Raw genomic sequence first — 22,474 nt, 5'->3', positions numbered from 1 at the left:
ACAAGGCTTTCTGTGACTGTCAGAGTCTGTTCCACTAACAAGTCCTTAAACTCTGCAGAGTCCATGCTGTGTTCCTGGTAGTGCTCACTTCCTGTCTGTCTTCTTCTGCTGTAAACAGAACTGCATGTGTTCAGAGTTCATGCTTCAGGTGTTTAAAGGGAACCTTTTGGATGTTCATGCATCTCTAAAAGCCTCCTTGGATTTGAACTGGTTTCCACGGTGTTTCCTCACCTGTCCGGTATCCGGTGTTGTTGAGGTAAACGGCGAAGGAGCGAGGCTCGTGCTGCGCCTGCCAGGACGGAGAGGAGCAGTTCTCGTTGTTGGTGTAGGTGTTGTGGTTGTGCACGTACTTCCCCGTCAGCATGGAGGAGCGAGACGGGCAGCACATGGGCGTGGAGACGAAGGCGTTGGTGAACGTCGTGCCGCCCTCCTCCATTATCTTACGGGTTTTATTCATCACCTGCAGAGAACCTGAGGACGCAGTGTGGAGGTCAGAGCTGCACATTTAAACATATCTTTATTTGTATACATGCTGTGCATAGAGAGGACTATATAAGGTTTAAAGCTGACTTCCAGAGTCTAGAGGCGCAGACACTAAGAAAGGTCATTAAAAAGAAAACGCTTTTGAAATTGGAGAGAGTTCATTTATTACAATGAAACGTTTACAAGCTAGAAAATAACAAAAACCCTCAAAAGAATCTCAATAAATTGTCCTAACACTTGTATTTTATCAATCTTAACTTAATTGATTTATAATAGGTTAGAAAAAAACATTTTATCTATTAATATTCTGCATTTGTATAAACCTTTTTTCATGCAAAAGACACACACAAATGATTCACAACATAGCTAATGAAGGTAATGAACTCTTAATGTGTGTTTAGTTGCATACAGAGTGTATTATGCGTTCAGCGTGTTTTTAGTTTTAAAGCTATATCAAATATATCAAATGTACCCGTTCTGTCCTGTAGCTCTGCAAACAACACAACACATTAAATCTGCCTTATATGAATAAGATATGGCATTTACATAATCTGACCTCCATTATGATTCAGCCGTTAATCGACCAGATGGCCGCTCTGCTCGGCTCATGGCCTCCGTTTAATATTTAATGTGAGGAGGAGGACCACGAAGAGAAAGAGCTTCATTAGGACCAGGTGGTAGAGAGATAGATGGATGGAGAGATAGAGAGATAGATGGATGGAGAGATAGAGAGATAGATGGATGGAGAGATAGAGATAGAGAGATAGATAGATATATATATATATAGAGAGAGAGATAGGGAGATGGAGAGATGGAGAGATAGATAGATAGATGGATAGATAGATAGAGAGATAGATAGATAGAGAGATAGATGGATAGATAGATAGAGAGATAGATAGATAGAGATATAGAGGGATAGAGAGAGAGATAGATAGAGAGATAGAGAGATAGATAGAGATATAGATGGAGAGATGGAGAGATGAATGGAGAGATGGATAGATAGATAGATAGAGCTGGACTTTAGCAATGTCGGCTAAAGCTGCCCCATATACTGTGTTTTGTGACAGTTGATGAATGGGGACTGTCCACGACACTACAAACTACAAACTATGAACTATAAACTAAACTAAACTAAACTATAAACTATAAACTAAAAACTATGAACTATAAACTAAACTAAACTAACACCAATGAACAGGAGGACCCGAGAGGCTCTTACCCAGCTCCACGTCCTGGTCGTCGGTGATGATGAGGATGATGTTGGGCCGGATGTTCCTGCGGTCCCTCTGGATTCTGCCTCTCTGGGATCTGGTGGTGGAGAAAGCCTCGCTGCCCGGAGACAGGAGGAACACCAGGGCCAGGAAGTGGAGAAACATGGTGGAAGAGGAGGAAGAGGAGGAGCAGGAGGAAGAGGGGGATAGATGAAGGAGCCAGGAGCTGAAGGGAAGACAGAAAACACATCGAGACGTTAAAAAAGAGACAATTTACAACAGTTTAGGAACTTTAAAGAGTCCCTTTGGCAATAATAATAATAATAATAATAATAATAATAATAATAATAATACATGGCATGTTATAGTGCTTTTCCTAATTCTCAAAGAAGCTTTACTTTTTTTAAGTGCATGTCAATGGTTTGCAGAGACTAAAATCACAAAGTTCCAAAACATTGTGACATCACTACGTAACACTCGTACTCCTATTGGCTAGCGCTCCAACACATTGTACGTGATTAAGGCTAAAGGGGCGGGACATCTCTAAGCAGGTTGACCAATCACAACAGAGCTGGCCAGCTAAGCAATCAGAGCAGCTCTGGTTTCAGACGGAGGGTGAAAAGAGGTGCTGTGAGGGAAAGAGCTTTTTGAACATTAAACATGGAGACATCATATTTACTTCAGAGAAATCAATCTCAAACAGTTATTCCGTAAACAGAGAAGTTAAACCTTGATGCTCCACCAGGAAAACTTCTCCAACAGTTCCAATAGAATTCAAAACAAGTAAACAAATCCCTCACAAACAAACAACTCTAACCAGATCACAACAACCCAAGAAAACATTTCAAACAAACCAAAGAGCAGATCTCACCTCACAGAATCTCTATATCCCGTAATATCCAAACCTTGATGCTCCACTATTATTATTATTATTATTATTATTATTATTATTATTATTATTATATTCAACTACTTTCTTATGTTTCCTCTCTCCTCTCGTGTCAGATCTGTCTCTGAGGGAAACACTCTGCTGCTGTTCAGCACACACACACACACGCAGCCTCGGCCAATCACAGCCCACCTTCCACCTGTCACTCAGAAGTCATACGCTGCATTAACCCCCAAACCAACATCTACCAATCACTGATGACTCACTGTTCACTAATGTCAACAACAGGGAGAAATATATAATGATTATCACACCGTAACTAAGGGACACGTAACTAAGGGACACCTCACAAAGAAAGAGTATTACTTATTCCCAGTAGCAATATACAAAAAGAGACACCGTACTAGTTTGAATAAAGTTCAAATATTAATCCATAAAATCCACAATAACATGGGAAGTATGGTTATTAATCAAAGTAATGTATCTATAAGATATTTTAAATCATTTTGATATGTTCATGGTATATGTTGTCCATGTTAAGGCTGTGAGACTGTTAGTTAATGCATAAAATGTGGAAAATTAAATGCATTTTATGCGGAAAGCTGGAAATCCACACTAATCTGCTGGAGCTCACTGATTCCAATCACTCAAATAATCCATTTATTATATACGCTCTAGTCAAATATGACCTCGATTGCATCCCTACGGTTCTCTTTGATTCTATACTTCAGTCTAAAGAAGGCGTGTTTTAGCAGGTGATGGTCAGTGTCATGCTGTGAGGTGATGGTCAGTGTCATGCTGTGAGGTGATGGTCAGTGTCATGCTGTGAGGTGATGGGCCTAAATACCAGCAACAGTGTTTGCAAACCTTGTGAAGACTTACAGAAAACGTTTGACCTCTGTCATTGCCAATAAAGGGTATATAACAAAGTATTGAGATGAACTTTGGTTATTGACCAAATACTTATTTTCCACCATCATTTGCAAATAAATTCTCAGCTTTTCATTTCAATGTCAGATATATTGCATTTTTATTCTACTCTCAGTTTAAACGTCATGATTTTGTACTTGCTTTTATTTGGTTTTAACTTATTACGTTTCGCTTCACTACACCTTAGCCTATTAGCACGCGTGAAAACATACGTGGCAATAAACCAGATTCTGCTTCAACAAATTATTCTTTATTTTTTAATCAATGCACGAAAGAAAGGAGTCATGTTTTTGTTTTGTCGTGACGGTCAGCGGTCCAGACGGAGATTTAGCAGCCAGTCATGGTGACAGCGCCGAGCAAACACTGGCGCCGTTTGGACAAACAGCCCTCAGCGCATTACACACACACACACACACACACACACACACACACACACACACACACACACACACACACACACACACACACACACACACACACACACACACACACACACACACACACACACACACACACACACACACACACACACACACACACACACACACACACACACACACACACACACACACACACACACACACACACACACACACACACTCACTCACTCACTCACTCACTCCTGCAGGAGTTGGAGAGCATCCCAGAAACAATAGATGCTCACAGAGACTCGGTTTCTGGATGAATGTTAGCACCCAGCGCTAATGACATTTTACATGCTGATGGTTCCAAGCCAGAGTGTGTGTTGTGTGCAGAGGTGGGAAGTAGTGGAGTACAAATACTTTGTTGCTGTACTTAAGTACATTTTTCTGGTATCAGTACTTTACTCCACTACTTTTTTTTGACCACTTTTTACTTTCTACTTCTCACATTTTGAACTCAAATACCTGTACTTTCTACTTCTTACATGTTGAACACAAATACCTGTACTTTCTACTTCTTACATGTTGAACACAAATACCTGTACTTTCTACTTCTCACATGTTGAACTCAAATACCTGTACTTTCTACTTCTTACATGTTGAACACAAATACCTGTACTTTCTACTTCTTACATGTTGAACTCAAATACCTGTACTTTCTACTTCTTACATGTTGAACACAAATACCTGTACTTTCTACTTCTCACATGTTGAACTCAAATACCTGTACTTTCTACTTCTTACATGTTGAACACAAATACCTGTACTTTCTACTTCTTACATGTTGAACTCAAATACCTGTACTTTCTACTTCTTACATGTTGAACACAAATACCTGTACTTTCTACTTCTCACATGTTGAACTCAAATACCTGTACTTTCTACTTCTTACATGTTGAACTCAAACACCTGTACTTTCTACTTCTCACATGTTGAACTCAAATACCTGTACTTTCTACTTCTTACATGTTGAACTCAAATACCTGTACTTTCTACTTCTTACATGTTGAACACAAATACCTGTACTTTCTACTTCTCACATGTTGAACTCAAATACCTGTACTTTCTACTTCTTACATGTTGAACTCAAATACCTGTACTTTCTACTTCTCACATGTTGAACTCAAATACCTGTACTTTCTACTTCTTACATGTTGAACTCAAATACCTGTACTTTCTACTTCTTACATGTTGAACTCAAATACCTGTACTTTCTACTTCTTACATGTTGAACTCAAATACCTGTACTTTCTACTTCTTACATGTTGAACTCAAATACCTGTACTTTCTACTTCTCACATGTTGAACTCAAATACCTGTACTTTCTACTTCTCACATGTTGAACCCAAATACCTGTACTTTCTACTTCTTACATGTTGAACTCAAATACCTGTACTTTCTACTTCTCACATGTTGAACCCAAATACCTGTACTTTCTACTTCTTACATGTTGAACTCAAATACCTGTACTTTCTACTTCTTACATGTTGAACTCAAATACCTGTACTTTCTACTTCTTACATGTTGAACTCAAATACCTGTACTTTCTACTTCTTACATGTTGAACCCAAATACCTGTACTTTCTACTTCTTACATGTTGAACTCAAATACCTGTACTTTCTACTTCTTACATGTTGAACACAAATACCTGTACTTTCTACTTCTCACATGTTGAACACAAATACCTGTACTTTCTACTTCTTACATGTTGAACACAAATACCTGTACTTTCTACTTCTTACATGTTGAACACAAATACCTGTACTTTCTACTTCTCACATGTTGAACTCAAATACCTGTACTTTCTACTTCTTACATGTTGAACTCAAATACCTGTACTTTCTACTTCTTACATGTTGAACTCAAATACCTGTACTTTCTACTTCTTACATGTTGAACTCAAATACCTGTACTTTCTACTTCTTACATGTTGAACACAAATACCTGAACTTTCTAATTCTCTCATTTTCCAAACAGGCTGGTTCCTTTAGTCTGAATGTGTGTTTGGTGGCGTGATCATTATTATTTAGAGTCATTGCGTGCCTATTGATTTGAACACGATCCGTGTATCCATCATTTCCTGGTCTTCTCTGAAGAAGAGGGACCAATGGAAACGTTGTCATGTTGCCGTTGGTCACCATGGAAACATTCATTAGCTAACAATGATATTATTGTTCTATTAATATAAAGGGAGGTCAGGTACTCTTTAAAACAGCTGCTAGTTATGGGTACTTTTTACTGAAGTACATTTCAAAGTTCTTTACTTTGACTTGAGTAAAGAAGTTTAGTCAGTACTTCTACTTTCACCTGAGTATGTTTGAACACGAGTATCTGTACTTCTACTTGAGTAAAGGATGTGTGTACTTCTACTTGAGGAAAGGATGTGTGTACTTTAGCCATCTGTTCCCAGCCTCTTCATAGTTCTTCTTCTGAGAAAACAGACAGGAAGCCTCGTTGTGGAAACTGACAGAAACCGTGTGGTGCTGATGTGGTTAGCTAGTCAATAGCTTCACTGTTTGAAACTAATAAGCACACACACATATTTAATCTAACGCAGGCGAAAAGACACTCCGATTCCACGGAGGAGCTCCTAACTTAATTTAAGCTCTTCCACTTCCCTCAGGAGTTCATCTGAAGTGTATCTACGACCAGAAGGAACTGGACTCCTTTATTAACTGAAGAAAAGGATCATGTGTAGAAGCCGAATCTGGTTTATTGCCAAGTATGTTTTCAAGTGTGCTCATATGCTTTCTTATAATGATGCAACAAATAATTATTAAGAATGAAATGTACAAAATCAAGATGCATTTAGAATATCTACGAGCAGAAGGAACTAAGTTAGTGACGGATATACTGCATCACTTCATTGTTATTTCACAGAGTACTGGGACAACTAAAGGCAGTTAGCATCCAAGCTAACAAGAGCTGCATGAAAAGAAGTGCAGAGCGATAATCTTCAGTGATTCGTCATTTCATTTATCAATAACGCTTTAACCAACAAGCATCCTTGACTCCCCATCTACTGACTTCTTACCAAACTTAATCTGTATTTTAAGAGTACTTAAATCTACATTGGCTCGCTCACACACACACACACACACACACACACACACACACACACACACACACACACACACACACACACACACACACACACACACACACACACACACACACACACACACACACACACACACACACACACACACACACACACACACACACACACACACACACACACACACACACACACACACACACACACACACACACACACACACACACACACAGGGATCACTGAACCTCTCTCTTGTTGCTTCAGATGTTTGTTGGCAACGTGATATAAGAGCACGTCTTCTGTTCGTCTGCAGGAGAGCTTTCTTCCTGAGTCTGAGCTTTGCTTCTGCTTCCTCATTGTTTAGCAGGATTAGCACTAATGACCCTTTGAATGCGCCTGTACTCTACTGTAAAATGAGGAGGAGGAGGAGGGGGGATGAAGGTGAAATACCCATGAGTTCAAAGGCCTGGAACAAAAAGGCCACTATGGACACACAGCTGCAACATTAAAGATGTGCAGTGTGCAGATGAATGGCCATCAACGCCTCAACACTTCTGTAATCTCTACTTTCAGGAGGTTCCTCTGCAGCTCTCTCAGGGATGTTGTGCACGGACAGCTGTGTATTGTGCACGATGTAAATCTGCAGATTGTACAGACTATAACACCCCTTGTTGTTGAATACTATGTGCAACGTGTACCTGGCTGCTAAATCGTCAGAAGTGTTACAGGATGTGTATCTTTGCATGCTTCTTCTTAGATAACATGAAGCTGTCTCTGGCTCTTTTTCCCCTCTGTGGGACGGATCAAGGTATTCTGATTCTGAGCTCTTTTAGGGAATCCAACCACACACCCCGCTGCACCCTGACCCTCCTCTGACCCGAGTTTATAAAACCTCTTTGATGGCGGCTTGTTAACCTAACCTCAAAAACCTGAGGCTACCCACACACTGGGGTGAAGAGGGGGGGAGGGAGAGAGGAGAGAACGAAGAGGAGGGAGTTTTCTGCAGAGGTCTGAAGGTTCACAAGTCTTGTAAAAGCCTGCTTTGGATATGGCTTCAGTTCTGATCAGTCAGAGGAGGGAAGTAGTGGAATACAAATACTGCGTTACTGTACTTGAGTACATTTTTCTGGTATCAGTACTTTACTCCACTACTTATTTTTCTGATAACTTTACTTTGACTTTCTTACATTTTGAAACCAAATACCTGTACTTTCTACTTCTTACATGTTGAACTCAAATACCTGTACTTTCTACTTCTTACATGTTGAACTCAAATACCTGTACTTTCTACTTCTTACATGTTGAACTCAAATACCTGTACTTTCTACTTCTTACATGTTGAACACAAATACCTGTACTTTCTACTTCTTACATGTTGAACTCAAATACCTGTACTTTCTACTTCTTACATGTTGAACACAAATACCTGTACTTTCTACTTCTTACATGTTGAACACAAATACCTGTACTTTCTACTTCTTACATGTTGAACTCAAATACCTGTACTTTCTACTTCTTACATGTTGAACTCAAATACCTGTACTTTCTACTTCTTACATGTTGAACACAAATACCTGTACTTTCTACTTCTCACATGTTGAACACAAATACCTGTACTTTCTACTTCTCACATGTTGAACACAAATACCTGTACTTTCTACTTCTTACATGTTGAACACAAATACCTGTACTTTCTACTTCTTACATGTTGAACACAAATACCTGTACTTTCTACTTCTCACATGTTGAACACAAATACCTGTACTTTCTACTTCTTACATGTTGAACTCAAATACCTGTACTTTCTACTTCTTACATGTTGAACTCAAATACCTGTACTTTCTACTTCTCACATGTTGAACACAAATACCTGTACTTTCTACTTCTTACATGTTGAACTCAAATACCTGTACTTTCTACTTCTTACATGTTGAACTCAAATACCTGTACTTTCTACTTCTTACATGTTGAACTCAAATACCTGTACTTTCTACTTCTTACATGTTGAACACAAATACCTGTACTTTCTACTTCTTACATGTTGAACTCAAATACCTGTACTTTCTACTTCTTACATGTTGAACACAAATACCTGTACTTTCTACTTCTTACATGTTGAACTCAAATACCTGTACTTTCTACTTCTTACATGTTGAACTCAAATACCTGTACTTTCTACTTCTTACATGTTGAACTCAAATACCTGTACTTTCTACTTCTTACATGTTGAACTCAAATACCTGTACTTTCTACTTCTCACATGTTGAACTCAAATACCTGTACTTTCTACTTCTTACATGTTGAACTCAAATACCTGTACTTTCTACTTCTTACATGTTGAACTCAAATACCTGTACTTTCTACTTCTTACATGTTGAACACAAATACCTGTACTTTCTACTTCTTACATGTTGAACTCAAATACCTGTACTTTCTACTTCTTACATGTTGAACTCAAATACCTGTACTTTCTACTTCTCACATGTTGAACTCAAATACCTGTACTTTCTACTTCTTACATGTTGAACACAAATACCTGTACTTTCTACTTCTTACATGTTGAACTCAAATACCTGTACTTTCTACTTCTTACATGTTGAACACAAATACCTGTACTTTCTACTTCTTACATGTTGAACACAAATACCTGTACTTTCTACTTCTTACATGTTGAACTCAAATACCTGTACTTTCTACTTCTTACATGTTGAACACAAATACCTGTACTTTCTACTTCTTACATGTTGAACTCAAATACCTGTACTTTCTACTTCCTACATGTTGAACTCAAATACCTGTACTTTCTACTTCTTACATGTTGAACACAAATACCTGTACTTTCTACTTCTTACATGTTGAACACAAATACCTGTACTTTCTACTTCTCACATGTTGAACACAAATACCTGTACTTTCTACTTCTTACATGTTGAACACAAATACCTGTACTTTCTACTTCTTACATGTTGAACACAAATACCTGTACTTTCTACTTCTTACATGTTGAACACAAATACCTGTACTTTCTACTTCTTACATGTTGAACTCAAATACCTGTACTTTCTACTTCTTACATGTTGAACTCAAATACCTGTACTTTCTACTTCTTACATGTTGAACTCAAATACCTGTACTTTCTACTTCTTACATGTTGAACTCAAATACCTGTACTTTCTACTTCTTACATGTTGAACTCAAATACCTGTACTTTCTACTTCTCACATGTTGAACACAAATACCTGTACTTTCTACTTCTTACATGTTGAACACAAATACCTGTACTTTCTACTTCTTACATGTTGAACACAAATACCTGTACTTTCTACTTCTTACATGTTGAACTCAAATACCTGTACTTTCTACTTCTTACATGTTGAACTCAAATACCTGTACTTTCTACTTCTTACATGTTGAACTCAAATACCTGTACTTTCTACTTCTTACATGTTGAACTCAAATACCTGTACTTTCTACTTCTTACATGTTGAACTCAAATACCTGTACTTTCTACTTCTTACATGTTGAACTCAAATACCTGTACTTTCTACTTCTTACATGTTGAACACAAATACCTGTACTTTCTACTTCTTACATGTTGAACTCAAATACCTGTACTTTCTACTTCTTACATGTTGAACACAAATACCTGTACTTTCTACTTCTTACATGTTGAACTCAAATACCTGTACTTTCTACTTCTTACATGTTGAACTCAAATACCTGTACTTTCTACTTCTTACATGTTGAACTCAAATACCTGTACTTTCTACTTCTTACATGTTGAACTCAAATACCTGTACTTTCTACTTCTTACATGTTGAACTCAAATACCTGTACTTTCTACTTCTTATATGTTGAACTCAAATACCTGTACTTTCTACTTCTTATATGTTGAACTCAAATACCTGTACTTTCTACTTCTTACATGTTGAACTCAAATACCTGTACTTTCTACTTCTTACATGTTGAACTCAAATACCTGTACTTTCTACTTCTCACATGTTGAACTCAAATACCTGTACTTTCTACTTCTTATATGTTGAACTCAAATACCTGTACTTTCTACTTCTTACATGTTGAACTCAAATACCTGTACTTTCTACTTCTTACATGTTGAACTCAAATACCTGTACTTTCTACTTCTTACATGTTGAACTCAAATACCTGTACTTTCTACTTCTTACATGTTGAACTCAAATACCTGTACTTTCTACTTCTTACATGTTGAACTCAAATACCTGTACTTTCTACTTCTTACATGTTGAACTCAAATACCTGTACTTTCTACTTCTTACATGTTGAACACAAATACCTGTACTTTCTACTTCTTACATGTTGAACTCAAATACCTGTACTTTCTACTTCTTACATGTTGAACTCAAATACCTGTACTTTCTACTTCTCTCATTTTCCAAACAGGCTGGTTCCTTTAGTCTGAATGTGTGTTTGGTGCGTGATCATTATTATTTAGAGTCATTGCGTGCCTATTGATTTGAACACGATCCGTGTATCCATCATTTCCTGGTCTTCTCTAAAGAAGAGGGACCAATGGAAACGTTGTCATGTTGCCGTTGGTCACCATGGAAACATTCATTAGCTAACAATGAAATTATTGTTCTATTAATATAAAGGGAGGTCAGGTACTCTTTAAAACAGCTGCTAGTTATGGGTACTTTTTACTGAAGTACATTTCAAAGTTCTTTACTTTCACTTGAGTAAAGAAGTTTAGTCAGTACTTCTACTTTCACCAGAGTATTTTTAAACAAGAGTATCTGTACTTCTACTTGAGTAAAGGATGTGTGTACTTTTACCATCTCTGGTCAGCGTCTTTATGTTCATGCTGTCAGAGAAAACAGGAAGTTCTTCTGCGAGAAACACTCCGACAGCAATTACCCGTGGATTTGTCCAAATAATCTGTCTTTGTTTCCTCAGGTAACACGGAGAGCTCGGAGGTGAGCGGGTTCATTTTTTCCCCAAAACAAGATGCAGGTCAAACCCAAACCAGATGCCACTACCGTAGATCACTCATTCATAAAGAGGGGCTAACTATGAGGGACAATGGGTTTCAGAGCAGCTCAAATCCCCTCTTCCTCCATCAGGCACAAAGAGAGGGGAGCTCAACTCTGAAGGCATAGTTTGAATTCTGCAGGTTGTTCAGAAAGGCTCTCGACATCCACCGTAAGAGAACTGGAGAAAATGAGGGCTAGCATGTGTAGCTGCATCTAGACTGAGCTATATGTTGTGTTTTGTTAATGTACATTTGTAATTCAACACGTATATTTTCAATGCTATTTTTCTCTATTGAGACATTTTGGCATGTTTATTTCTAGTCTTTTCATTCGTATTGTACGATGCCTTCTCTTTTTATTCTGCTGCAACACAAACAAAGTCCCAAACTGGGCTCACTAAACTACTTCTTATCTTATCTTATGTTTCTTGCCTCTTTGCTGCAGACCTTTCTGAGTGCAGACTGCTTCTTTCAGAGGGGGAACATCATTACTGCAATGGCTTAGATTAAGGTTTGTCCAAATATTTCAGTAATCTGAGGGAACCGCCTGGTCTGCTGCCATGAGGACTGACAGGGGGCTTTTTGGGACTGAGGAGGGCCTGTTTTTGGGTCCCGCTGAGCAGCACTTTGCACACTTTGCTGACTGAAGGGAGGCTCTGTCCCTGACTCTCTTTTGGCTGTGGTTTCTCACTGGGAACCGCTCAGACCTCGGTGCTTTCAGACTCTTAACTCCCATGATTTGTTTGACCAAAATGCCAAAATCGAGGTAGGATCCGTGACAGAATTCCAGCGCGGAGACATCACTGGCTCTCTTTGTTCCAACATGTTTCACAACGCTGAACCTTTGACAGGCACGTTCACAGGCTTTGTTTTCCTCTGTTTCAGATGTTGCAGAGAAATGATTCTCCTCCGCTGGTATGCGTCGTGTTTGGGGTACAACGCCGGCTGCTTTAATGAAGAAGAATGGCCTCGATTCAGTGAAACGTGAAACCTGGAGCGACTGCCTTCAGGTCCATTAGGTAAAGCCTTCGTGTTCCTTTGGACCTGGAAAGAGAAACCTTTGTAGTGCCAAGGCAGCCAGGCCACCCCATCAATATTACGGATGCATCTTAATGTATAATTAAAGGAATCCTGGCCCAAAAAGACTTCAAAGTGGAAACGACCAGGTGGTCTGCTGGAAATCACGAGAACCCTTAAGAGGGAAATGATTAAAAAACACACAAGGTCATTTTCAGAAAAGCTGCCGGTGTTTATTTATGCATGGGTGTGTGTGTGTGTGTGTGTGTGTGTGTGTGTGTGTGTGTGTGTGTGTGTGTGTGTGTGTGTGTGTGTGTGTGTGTGTGTGTGTGGCTGGTGGATATTTAATTGTGCATATCCTTCATTATGGACAGCCTTAATTGAGGTGTGTGTTTCTAAAGAGAGAGCCTCCCGCTGGCCACACTGACAGAGTGGCTTTAGGCTGGATTTACACCAACCTTTGCAGCTTTGGAAAAGAGAAAGGTTGAATCAGAATCAACTTATCGGCCAAAGGATTTGAAGACTTCGACAAGAGGAACACTTTGCTGCATTACGATGTTTACAGAGCAATCGGCTAGCTGTCTAAGCTGCGGAATAGCGTCAGAAGGAAGCGTTGTTTGGTTTGTGTCCATTTAGTGGAGAAGGAACAGGAAAAGGAGGGAAAGTCCTTCTTCTCCTCTTCTGGTCTCTTATTACGGTTGGAAAACCTCTTCTAGGTGCATAGGGTTCTGCAACCATGACATATGTTTGTACTCTGACCCAGAAGATAGCATCGCAAAGGCTATCATTACAAAATCAAACAGGATCTTTCCATTAGCTTCTGGAATATTGCAGAGAACACACCATTGACTACGAGAAGAGGGAATACAAAGTGCTGACTTATTTCCACGCTTAGGACTCATTCCTGTCTCCTACTTGCTCTCCCGTCCAGCACCTGGTATTTATCGTCTAGATCTGCGTGCTTTTGTAAATACTTGCCTGGGGTTAAAGTTCACGACATGACGTAACACGAACGGGCCATTTGGCTGGCACACACACACACACACACACACACACACACACACACACACACACACACACACACACACACACACACACACACACACACACACACACACACACACACACACACACACACACACACACACACACACACACACACACACACAAAGCCTGATCTTGTGTGAAAGCAGCTTTAGTGCTACACACACCCATCATTATGTTCAGTGCATTGAAGGGGAGTAAGGCGACTGAGAGGCCGGTTGCTGCAAGCTTTTTCTTCTTGTATCAAAAATAAAATGGACGTTAAATACATGATCGCTTACGGTTCAGGACGGTGCAAGACATGCATTGTTTTGTGAGCTTACAAGAAATCAGATTCAAGAGAAAGTCCAAGCTTTTTCTACAAAATTGACATTAAATACACGATCGCTTACGGGTATCGTTTAAGCTTTAGGTTTTAAAAGACATGCATTGTTTGACCTGGAGGCTGAAGGGAGCTCACAAGGAGGCAGATTGAAGAGAAAGTGGGGGAGTGTGTGAAAGGGAAACCTCTCTGATTGATAGTGAGATATGCAAACTACAAATTGAATCACAATCAACACTAACCCTGAAAGTCACGGGTGGCTTTCTGTCTCGTCACTTTCACCCCAGATAAATGATTCCTCCGACCACATGAGAGACACGGCTAATCGCTTCAATGGGTTTCCACTGAGGTAACTCAAGAATAAAGTGTTCGACTTCTTTCCCATGAATTCAGCCGCATGGAAAGAGAGAGCTCAGCCAAGTTTACCACGTTCAACTGGAGGTGTGACTTGAATTTGGTTCCTTAAATATCGTTGACATTGACAAGAAAGACACTGTTGAATAACTCAAAAGTAATTCGGTAGACGTTGGCTTCTCTCTCTGTTCGCACTGATTACTAATTGACAAAGATTATGGTGCAGTTTAAAAGACATTAGTTCCATTTATACATTTCTCCTTGACTTGATTGAGGTAGAATAACGCAGAGAAAAGTGTTTCTAAATATCTAAAGAGTATTATGTCAGGGTCGATACAGACAGAGCAGAGTTTAGTGACAGAAAGATAAATAGGTACAGTTATAGGTTTTCTGTACTATAGTAACCCTCGACTATCCCATTAATGACCCAAATGCAACCAGAGGGACTGTATGAACCTGAAATAAACACACATTAAGAAGTTTGGCAGCTGTTTTGCCTGTAAAGTTGTAAAAATCAGAGCAATAAACAAAGTATGCCCAATGATAGAATCCCTATTTATCATCTAACGGCTTGGACCAAAGTAACCTAGCAACAGCTGAAGTGATTAAGACTCACACAAACTACTACCCTCAACAAACAGATGAACCCAGTAAGCAATGATTTATCTCTCTAGTAAACACACATTCAAGAAGTTTGGCAGCTGTGCAAGTTATCAAAATGCATCAAATGAAAGCATGTTAGCAACAGCTGAGGTGATTAAGACTCACATAAACAATTCACACACTCGTACAGGGGGAGCAACAGATGAACCCAATAAGCAATGATTTCTCTCTCTAGTAATCAGGCGTCAGCTAATTATATTCTTGTTATCGCAGCAGAGTGATATTTACTCTCCCAGCTTGAATCAGCCTGGGGCATCAAATAAAAAGCACCCCTTGTTAGTGCAAACCAATAAACTCTGAGTGGCAATCAATCTTTAAAAAAAGTGGAATAAAGGAGGGGAGATTCCTCGGTGAGGCAGCAGCTCCGTCAGCACGGTGCACGAAACCAAACACCCCCAAAATGTGGAGCATGTGGAGGCGTGTTCTGTGGGAACCGCAGACAAACATAGACCCTGAGAAGCAGCCTGCGTGACCCTGAAGGCCATAAACAAACGTGACACACCAACACGATACCATCGTAAAAACCAGAGCACCTGTGCCTGCTCAGCACTCTGTCCACGCCTCGGGGTGGGTGTGTGTGTGTGTGTGTGTGTGTGTGTGTGTGTGTGTGTGTGTGTGTGTGTGTGTGTGTGTGTGTGTGTGTGTCACGTACTGTGTGTGTCATTCAGATTCAGAACAGTCACAGACAGACACGTACACCTGTAATTTGTACATGAGGATGACTCTTTTCCATGCCTCTGGCTCAGTGTGTGGCTTTTCCAAAAGCACGAACCTCATTTGTTTAATTTAATTAATTTTCCTGCATTCCTCCTGAGCATTTTAAAATACCTGACATATCTGGATAAAAGAGAGCTAGACCCTCGTCTCAGGGCTTCCCATTCAGAGGCAGAGTCGAAGGAATGCAGTGAATGCATCATCCCAACATGTTCAGGAGAGTGGCCGCGGGGAGAAAGAGAGTGTGAGTGTGAGTGTGTGTGTGTGTGTGTGTGTGTGTGTGTGTGTGTGTGTGTGTGTGTGTGTGTGTGTGTGTGTGTGTGTGTGTGTGTGTGTGTGTGTGTGTGTGTGTGTGTGTGTGTGTGTGTGTGTGTGTGTGTGTGTGTGTGTGTGTGTGTGTGTGTGTGTTGTGCCACTGGATGCAGAAAGTAGATCCATTTCTGCGGAAAATTAAAAAATCTATTCCTACAAAGCCATCATCACTTCGTAAAACCAAAGCTGTAACGTCTCTTCTTGCAGGGAGCAAAAAACAGTGTGTGTGTGTGTGTGTGTGTGTGTGTGTGTGTGTGTGTGTGTGTGTGTGTGTGTGTGTGTGTGTGTGTGTGTGTGTGTGTGTGTGTGTGTGTGTGTGTGTGTGTGGTGCATGGCTGGACATGAGCGCTATAAACAAAGTTACTCAACCTTCAATTCAACAACTGTTCAAATACGCAGCCGCTCTGCATCCACATGGCAAAGTGGGGCTGTGTGTGACCAGAGGCTAACAGGAGCACATGGCCAAGTGCCACACACACACACACACACACACACACACACACACACACACACACACACACACACACACACACACACACACACACACACACACACACACACACACACACACACACACACACACACACACACACACACACACACACACACACACACACACACACACACACACACACACACACACACACACACACACACACACACACACACACACAGAATGTGTTGCCCGCTGCAGGGGAGAGAGGGGAGAAAGGGAGCAGGAGAGCTGAAACTAACGCATGCTGGCTTCTATTAGTGGAGCTGTGGAGCGGGATGGAGGGGTGAGGAAATGTATTCATTCTCCCCAAAACCCTCCCTCTCCATTATCTCCATTCTTGGAGTGGCGGCGGATGAAAAGGAAAACCCCCCAGCGGCGCACTTCTCCCTCCGAAACGCTTTCTGACGGCTGCTTTTTTCTGACGGCTGCTTTAATTGTACGTGATACAGGCCGGGCCCTTTCTCTTTTCAAATCTAAAACAGATTGCTTCTCCCTGGGGAGGGGATTATCGGACACGAGGGATGACAAAGCAGGGACAGTGCAACGCTGCGGGGGGTGAAGGACTAACGGGGGGGAAAGTGTGTGTGTGTGTGTGTGTGGAGAGAAGTGTGTGTGCGTTTTTTTATGGTTCCTACAAGAAGATTACGTTTGTGTCCACGTGTGTGACAACGGAGAAAGTGTGTGTGCAGGAGACTGTCCTCTTCTTCCTCACATGTTCACACTTCTCCCTCCCTCTTCCCCCCCCCCTCTTAAGCCCACCATGCCTCCACGTGCACGAACAATCGGACAAAAGCCTCCCTGGACATCACAGGAACAATAAATCCTCTTTCTGTCGCGCTCTGGGGAAAAGTGCACTTTAATGAATGGACAGAAGTCTCCCATCTTCCATTGCTCTATTCACTCCCAGCACAAAACGACAAGGACCTGGTCAGAGGTCATTCCTGGGAACCTTTGCAAGACTTTCCCCCAACAAAACACTTCTTCTCTTCCACCGGAGACAACAGGAACAAAGCCAGACTCTGAGAAAAGTGAATATACGTCGCTTTCTTTCCAAGTTCGGAGGCATTCCTGCGATGATGTGATGTTTGCATGCCCTGACCTTTACCGCCCCAAATGAGAGGCTGAGCAAACACTTGGGGGTGCTATTGTGAACGCCTCAAAATAGGTGTGTGTGTGTGCGTGTGAGAGAGAGAGAGAGAGAGAGAGACAGAGAGAGAGAGACAGAGAGAGAGAGAGAGAGACAGAGAGAGAGAGAGAGAGAGAGAGAGAGAGAGTGTGTGTGTGTGTGTGTGTGTGTGTGTGTGTGTGTGTGTGTGTGTGTGTGTGTGTGTGTGTGTGTGTGTGTGTGTGTGTGTGTGTGTGTGTGTGTGTGTGTGTGTGTGTGTGTGTGTGTGTGTGTGTGTGTGTGTGTGTGTGTGTGTGTGTGTGTGTGTGTGTGTGTGTGTGTGTGTGTGTGTGTGTGTGTGTGTGTGTGTGTGTGTGTGTGTGTGTGTGTGTGTGTGTGTGTGTGTGTGTGTGTGTGTGTGTGTGTGTGTGTGTGTGTGTGTGTGTGTGTGTGTGTGTGTGTGTGTGTGTGTGGGCATCCGGATGTGCATGCCAGCCACATTTCTCTCGTGTGAGGCTGCGTGTGGAAACTCATGGAGATGTTTTTGATCAGAGGGGACACAGAGGGCTGAGAAAGTGTCTGAGTCATCTAAAGATAGTTCTCTCCTCTGCGTAAATAAAAGGCACGCCAATGAAACGCTGCTGTGTTTCAAACAGTGGAGCGTGCAATCTCCTGCAGCGCTGCTATGCAATCAGAGCGACGTGAGGAACACTGTCATTACGAGAGAGAGAGATAAACAACGCAGGAGAGGAGAGGTTCAGGAAACACACACACACACACACACACACACACACACACACACACACACACACACACACACACACACACACACACACACACACACACACACACACACACACACACACACACACACACACACACACACACACACACACACACACACACACACACGTTTCTTGCTTATTTGTAAATGCAGCCGTCTTCAATTCATCCCTTCTGGGTCGTGTCTTCACGAATTCAAGGTAAAATGAGTATCTGAACATGTTCTCCATTTTAAGTTCATTTCTAATCTCCTTTTCTCTCCGTGAGCGTCTCCATACTCCTCAGGGAGAAGAGAGAGTCCTCTGCAACGCTTTATATACGAGCTCTCTGCCACCCAGAGAACCCTGTAATGATATAACTCATAACTGTGATTGAAGGGTCACACTGAGAAGATTAAAACGCAGCGTGATGACAGTGTGAGATGAGTTATGGCGCTGATTATGGAGAGAAGAAACAGGGCAGGGTTTAGACTCAGAGAAGGAGTGGAAACACTCCCTGAACACGGCCTGAAGAGTTCACACACTTCAGAACAAATGTGAATATTTCATGGCCTTTTGTCATTTCCTACATTCATTAGTCACGAACTGCTCCGTCACATGGAAACCTCTGATTCACTGTGGCTGGTATTCACACACACACACACACACACACACACACACACACACACACACACACACACACACACACACACACACACACACACACACACACACACACACACACACACACACACACACACACACACACACACACACACACACACACACACACACACACACACACACACACACACACACACACCTAGTGATGGCCAGAGCAGCTACTGGAACAACGTTTGTCTTGGCAAGCGGCCCCCTGTCCCCCCCAGAAGAAAGCTAATTATTTGCAGCAGCTGCTCTTGTTGGTAGCGCTGTGAAGCTAACGGCTAATCAGGAGCTGGACCGGCTTCAGAAGCTGAAGTGAAGAGAGGTTTTTATGGATGCTGAGGTTATTTTTTCTCTCAGGAGTCACAGAATTGAAATGTGAGCCAGTGTGTTGCGTGCCGGCTCAGGATTACAGAATAGTTTAGTCATTTTGTAACACCAGAATAAAGTCTTTTGGACGGAAGGTTTGACACAGAGAAGTCCCAGGTGCCTCATTTGGTCCTTAAAATAGAGGAAATGTAAAAACACATTGCACCTAATCCCAGTTTCTGGACTGGATCTAAAGTGGAGTTCAGTCTTCAGAAGCTGGGATTAGGTGCAATGTGTTATTACATTTCCTTTTAGGGAACGAATGAGGCGATTTAAAGTGAGTTCAGCGACAGCCTTCAGAAAGACCTCCCTCCCAAACCCAGGAACATGAACTCTCCCTCTCAGGATCTCTCAACGGCTCCTCTCATTGATCCTTAAAGCAGCAGTCATCACGCCATATTGGTGGTTGTGTTAAATACTTTAAGAAACAAGCAGGAAGTGTAGCCACGGCTGGTTTACCAAGGTAAACACCGGCACACACAACAGCAGCTTTCAGCCTCACAGCTGCACAATCTCCATCGGCAAACACCTCTCACACACTCTCACACACTCTCACACACTCACACACTCTCACACACCGCCTGCAGCCAGGTATACAAACCATACATCATATTCCCTCCACACCGGCAAGTTTCCCTTCTCACTTTGCGTTAAATAGCCGAGTGTCTCTGACAGTTTGTGCAGAAAACGGACTGACAGACCTGCACTCTCAAAAAGATGAATGAAAGAAGGTATCAGGGCTGAGGTGAAGGAAAGGAAGGTGAAGGAAGGGAAGGTGGAGAGATGGGGTTTAAAATGCCTCTTATCACAAGTTACCTACAGTCAAAGGAACGTCTACAAACAGATTGTTTTGAAGTGACAGCTTCCCTTTGCAAACAGAAGAGCAGAAATGAACAGATGGCTGCGTGCGGATCGGGGGAAATGACATTAATGGAATGTGCTGCCCTCTAATCCCCGGAGACGGAGGAATTTGCGACGGAGGGAATTCCTGTCATTCAGAGAGAGGGAAAACGATGAAGTCCTACACACACACTGAGCTGCAGTCACACACACTGAGCTGCAGTCACACACACTGAGCTGCAGTCACACACACTGAGCTGCAGTCACACACACTGAGCTGCAGTCACACACACTGAGCTGCAGTCACACACACTGAGCTGCAGTCACACACACTGAGCTGCAGTCACACACACTGAGCTGCAGTCACACACACTGAGCTGCAGTCACACACACTGAGCTGCAGTCACACACACTGAGCTGCAGTCACACACACTAAGGGAAGGAAAGCAGATCAAAGTACCTGGAAAGCAGGAGTGAAGCTTGGATTCCTCTCGGAGTGTTTCCTCTTCTCTCCCGGAGTGTTTCCTCTTCTCTCCCGGAGTGTTTCCTCTTCTCTCCCGGAGTGTTTCCTCTTCTCTCCCGGAGTTTTCTCCCGAGAGGATTGTGAATAAGTTTCAGAGTCAGTCAGTGAAAGAGAGAGAGAGGGGGGGAGACCACACAGGACAACCTCTCTCCTCTAATCCTCTCCTCGATGTGATGACACTCTCTAACCTCCACCATCTGTTGAAACACGTCTGGAGCTGTGTCAGGACCCCCGCTCACCGGCCAATCACAGCGCGGCTGCTGGGTGGCAGGAGGCTGGGACAAGGACACAGAGAGGGAGACACACACACACACACACATTGAGATGGGAGCAAGAAAACCCCCAGTCATCGTAACCCGAGAGGCAGAGTGGGAGGAGAGAGAGAGAGAGAGAGAGAGAGAGAGAGAGAGAGAGAGAGAGAGAGAGAGAGAGAGAGAGAGAGAGAGAGAGCATGTTTAAGAAATGAGAAATCCTTCATTCGTCCCACAGAGGGAACCTTTACAGTGTGGATAAAAGGCAAAAATAACATTTTAAAGAAAGAAAGTCTAATCATTGCACATGCATGGAAACAAAGATAAGTTCCAGCATTTAAAAAAGATATTAAAGTAATGAAGAACAACATTTAAAAGTGTGTAAGAGTGTGTATTGCACATCATATCTTAAAGTTAAAATCTTTAAAGTGGTGTTGAAGGAAATAGTTTGCATTATATCTGGCAAATTGTAGTGTTTGTGCAAAAAGAAGTAGAAAGCAAAGGGATGCTGTATATAATAAAAAACATTTATCACTGTCCTTAAAAAAGCCGATATAAGATATAAGAGGAAAGAGCTCGTTGATAAAAGGAAAGGAAATAGGTGGTGACAGAAGCAGAAGTTGACCACATTAAGAGTCTGTTTTGCACATAGTGTCGTACGTATGTATATTTACTGTTTAGTTTTGATGAATTGCTGCTGCTGTGACAAAAGAAGTGCTGATTCAATCCAATTAAAAGTTGCAGATAAGTTTTTGCACAGAGGCAAAAGCAGGGAAAGTTTAGGAAAGATAAACTTTCTTTAAACTTTCTATTAAATTATAGAACGTTGCTCCTAAGTTTCTTACCATGATTGCTTCTTATTTATTTTAATTATTTGATGTGTGCTGGCCTTTTATTTCATATGCAAATACTTTTGATCTGCACTGTTAATATCTCCACTTACAGGACACACACACACACACACACACACACACACACACACACACACACACACACACACACACACACACACACACACACACACACACACACACA

The 22,474-nt window shown here is 41.6% G+C and overlaps 1 protein-coding gene across 1 annotated transcript in view; it reads right to left on the bottom strand.

The window, feature by feature from the left end:
• Positions 1-22,474, bottom strand: part of LOC307026236 (extracellular sulfatase Sulf-1-like) — a gene marked incomplete at its 3' end in the record, with an annotated part of 91,637 nt that overhangs the window by 10,852 nt on the left and 58,311 nt on the right. Inside the window, exons 3-5 of the mRNA XM_079661470.1 lie at positions 21,126-21,463; positions 1,703-1,920; positions 232-471 (exon numbers count right to left, since the gene is read on the bottom strand). Coding sequence (XP_079517596.1) covers positions 232-471; positions 1,703-1,859 — 397 coding nt within the window. The 5' untranslated portion in view covers positions 1,860-1,920; positions 21,126-21,463. The remainder of the gene's footprint in view (positions 1-231; positions 472-1,702; positions 1,921-21,125; positions 21,464-22,474) is intronic.

Source organism: Notothenia rossii (genome assembly GCF_949606895.1).
Source record: "Notothenia rossii genome assembly, chromosome: 12".
Lineage (NCBI taxonomy): Eukaryota > Metazoa > Chordata > Actinopteri > Perciformes > Nototheniidae > Notothenia > Notothenia rossii.
This window is presented reverse-complemented; position numbering and strand designations above follow the sequence as displayed.